At 35.6% G+C, this 4687-nt stretch overlaps 1 protein-coding gene across 5 annotated transcripts in view; it reads left to right on the top strand.

The window, feature by feature from the left end:
• LOC106880078 (uncharacterized) overlaps positions 1-2417 on the top strand; it is a 286274-nt gene extending 283857 nt beyond the window's left edge. For all 5 annotated transcript variants that reach the window (XM_014929890.3, XM_089348641.1, XM_014929889.3 and 2 more), the window contains exon 3: positions 1278-2417. In XM_014929890.3, the coding sequence (XP_014785376.2) occupies positions 1278-2336 (1059 nt within the window). In that variant the 3' untranslated portion in view covers positions 2337-2417. The remainder of the gene's footprint in view (positions 1-1277) is intronic.
• The last annotated feature ends 2270 nt before the right edge of the window (positions 2418-4687 follow it).

Raw genomic sequence — 4687 nt, 5'->3', positions numbered from 1 at the left:
ATATATATATATTCATATATATATGTATATATATATCATCATCATCATCGTCGTTTAACGTCCGCTTTCCATGCTAGCATGGGTTGGACGACTTGACTGAGGACTGGTGAAACCAGATGGCTACACCAGGCACCAATCTGATTTGGCAGAGCGTCTACAGCTGGATGCCCTTCCTAACGCCAACCACTCAGAGAGTGTAGTGGGTGCTTTTACGTGCCACCCGCACGAAGGCCAGTCAGGCGGTACTGGCAACGGCCACGCTCAAAATGGTGTATTTTATGTGCCACCCGCACAAGAGCCAGTCCAGGGGCACTGGCAACGAAACGCTCGAAAGTCCTTACACATGCCGCGGGCACGCATACATACAAATACACATATATACCGTTGAACACTTCTATGGATCGTAACAAGAAAATACATTCGACACAAATTTTATGTGATATTTATATATCTATATTGCCTTAGTCCCTGAGGAGGTAGATGAAGTGAATGATGATACGAAATGAAGGAGAATTAGCTGTTGCACATCCGTGAAGTGTGAGTTCGGAGGGAGGGGATATTGGATGGAAAGAGAAAAGTAAGAATTTAGAAGAGACAGTCTATGCAGGCGGAGAGAGGATAAGAGCAGGCGCATTGGACGACTTACAATGAGGAATCAGAGGTTTTTGAGTTTAATGTTGTGACGTGATTTTTGTCGAGCCAGATCGTTGACTGTAAAACACCGCTTATCAATGACTCTGCTCTCATACATGTTTGTACACTCGTTTACATATGAATGGTTTCTCCTGCCATCGTAAAAGAGTAAGGAATACATTAGCTTTAAAAAGAAGTGATGATTACCGATGGAATACTTTTTATCATAAATCTTCTTAATCAGGTCTAACCTTGGAGCTAAACAACAGGGTGACCAGAAGTCACTAAACCTGGAGACAAGCGTCTGATCAGGTTAAACTTTCCTGACTACATATCCATTTATATCCAGTTATAACATCCTTTATATCTCTGTGATTTTTGTTGTTTCTTTTCAGGTTTGGTTTTGGGGGTGTTTTTGCTATATGTGATATACTTATGTTTGTTTTTGCATGTTTATATTTTATTTTTCTGTCGTATAGAACTTGGTATTTCACGAGAAGACAGTCGAGCGTTAGAAATTTTTCAGTGTGATAGTTTCATGGTAACATCCCAGTGAAGGGGTCCCCGAAATATCCCCTTCCTTTTAAAACAACAATTTTCTTTATAGACTTGTTTATTTATTTATTTGTTTTCCTCTTTTTCAGGATCAACCAACGGTAAATTCCAAGAAGAAATGGTTATATCGCTGTGAATGTTTACATCATTATTTCTCGCGGATATTCTGTCTCGTGGTTTTAATTGGACAAAATCATTACATTGATTACCTTCTTGTCTATTACCAGAAAATTTCGTTCTGGTGGATTATCTTCATTCCGGATTGGTTTGTGATAATCCTTTTCATAGTCTATTACGTGCAAACTTACAGTCAGTTTGTAACAAATATAGACATAAGGAAACACTGGTCTAATGACTCTGCATCTAACGAAGATAAAACCAGGAAAACTAATCATTTACCGTGGGGTCCCATTGCATGGTTCGTATACGGATCGGTCACTGCATCGAAGGTTATTGTAGCATTTCACTCTAAAAGTTACATGATGGAATGGGAGAGAAATACGATACGAGGTCCAAGTGGTATGCAACTAGCCGTCGGATTAGCGGCTTTGATATATTTTTTGATGCTCATCAGCAACATTCACCAAACTGTTGACAGGAAGATGAAGAACTTCATACACGAAGTTGGAGCCACTGTACCTATTGACATCCTAGACACAATGGATCTAATGGAATTACTTTACGAAGTAGAGGACAGGCGTGTTATTCACGAAGGCATTATTAAACTTATACTAACCATTGTGGTAGTTAACCTTATTGTGCCTACATTTCCGTGTGCTATTGTTTATCGGGGTCGCACGCACGGCAGTAACATTTTCAAACGGTTGGTGTTCGCACAAAAAATAGTACAAATAATTATGGTGAACTTGCTGTTTGTTTGCGTGCGTGCTGTTCTTTGCGCTTTGTACGGGCAGAAATTTTCAGCTTTTATCATAAAAAATATTCTTGTCATTGTAATCTTGCTCTCGGATATTTTTAGTGTCTACAAAGAGTCCCGAGAGGAGAAGAAAGGAAAAAAATATGGTGAAAATGGGAGAGATAGCGGCTTAGCAGCTGTTATAAAGCGAACTCGAGAAGCGATTGGTGTTAAAAGAGATTCAATGGAAAAGAATCTTTGTAAACCAAAACAAAAAACATCAAGTGTTTGAATAAAATAGTAAAACATACATCATGTTGAGTGTTTGGAACAGAAAGAATACGAAAATAAATCTTGGTTGAATCTATTGTTATCAATATGTTCCGTGAAATATATATTTTTGCAGTTGTATGAATGGTTGTGATATATATATATATATATATATATATATATATATATATATATATATATATATATATATATATATATATATATATATATATATATATATATATATGTATGTATATATATATATATATATATATATATATATATATATATATATATATATATATATATATATATATATATATATATGTATGTATATATATATATATATATATATATATATATATATATATATATATATATATATATATATATATATACATACATACATATGTATAATCATTCATTTATATATATATATATATTATATGTATCATGTATGTGTGTATGATATAATATATATAGCGATAAATATGCACGCATATATATTGTTATATAAATATGTGTGTGTATACATATATCATATGTATATATGTGTGTATACATATATGTATATAAGATGATATTATAATATGCGTGTGTGTGCGTGCGTGCGTGCGTGCGTGTGCGTGTGTGCGCGTGTGTGTGTGGGGGTGGGTGTGTGTGTGTGTGTGTGTGTGTGTGTGTGTGTGTGCGTGCGTGTGTACAGGCGTGTAAAATGTCTTGATTCAGTTATAATATTCGAAAACTGATTTTCTTAGATAAAAAATTATTAATGATATAAAAGGTTAATGTAAAACACATAGCAGATTGACATAGGCCCGATGGAAGAAATTTCTTTCTTTACCTGTGTAAATCTTTTGAATTCTTAAACGACTTTTTTTTTTTGTTCTTGTGTGTGTAATTAACAATTTAAGAAAAATCTTTTGTCAAACATACACACGCGCGCACACATACACACATGCATTATATATATATATATATATATATATATATATATATATATATATATATATATATATATATATATAATCCTTACTACTGGAGGCACAAGGATTCAAATTTGCTGAAAACTGTTTTGCATGTTGGTCACTATGTAATGAAGCTCGCATGTTAGTATTGAAAGAGAATGTCCGCACTTTATTCTATAGGAGTGAAGACTTAATGCATGCTATTATTTCATCAGATCTTGTTCGTCTCAGAATGACTGGTAATGTCTGTCTGAAGTCTCCTGATAAAACTAATGTAACTCCTCCCATAGATTTATTGTTGCCTCTGAAGTCCTGTAAGGTCTTACCAAGAGCTTCTATTGCACCTCTATGTAACATGGTGCATTCATCCCAACTGATAAGGTGACATTGGCACAATACTTCTGCTGAACCTGAATCTTTGCTTATGTTACAAATTGGACTGTCATTAGTAACTAGGTTTTGTGGTGATTTAAAAACAGAATGAGCTGTTCGTCCTCCTGGGAGAATTGTGACAGCAATTGCAATTTTTTTTGTTACCTTACCTTGGAGAAGAACAATGTTACAAATGTTTTACTTGTGCCACCAAAAGCCTCAAGAAAGAAAATTCCTCTGCTTTTTTTTTTTCTGGCGATTGTGAAACGCCGCACGCGCGCGCACACACACACACACACACAGACAGATACATATACATACAGTATCAAACATTATACAAGGCTGCGAGCTGGCAGAAACGTTAGCAAGCCGGACGAAATGCTTAGCGGTATTTCGTGTGTTTTTCCGTTCTGAGTTCAAATTCCGCCGAGGTCGACTTTGCCTTTCATCCTTTCGGGGTCGATTAAATAAGTACCAGTTACGCACTGGGGTCGATATAATCGACTTAATCCTTTTGCCTGTCCTTGTTTGTCCCCTCTGTGTGTAGCCCTTTGTGGATAGTAAAGAAATAACACAAAGATACATATACATACAGTATCAAACATTAGAAGAAATGGACGTGTGTGTTGTGTGTGTGTGTATGTGTGTGAGATAGAGAGAGCGAATGAAGGGGTGTATTGTCATGTATATGTACATACATAAATAAATAGGCATACATCATTCTTGTATGTATGTGTGCGTGTATGTGTGTGTGGAAGAGAGAGTGAGTGCCACTTAAACATCACTCTCTCTCTCACACATACACACATACATGCATACAAAAAAGATGTATTTATGTATGTACATATGCATGACAACACACGCCTTTAGTCGCTCACACACACAAACACACGCTTACATGAATGCATACAAACGTACATACAAAAACACACGTGTGCGTGTGTGACTGACTACAAATACATAGAGCTGAACACGGTGAGAAAAAGAAAATAAATAAATCAATTTTACGGAAATTAACGAAGTGTGCGAGTTC

The sequence above is a fragment of the Octopus bimaculoides genome, chromosome 1 (genome assembly GCF_046866305.1).
Source record: "Octopus bimaculoides isolate indiv1 chromosome 1, ASM4686630v1, whole genome shotgun sequence".
NCBI classification, from domain to species: domain Eukaryota; kingdom Metazoa; phylum Mollusca; class Cephalopoda; order Octopoda; family Octopodidae; genus Octopus; species Octopus bimaculoides.
Note: the sequence above shows the minus strand (reverse complement) of the source record. Positions and strands in the feature narration are given on the sequence as shown.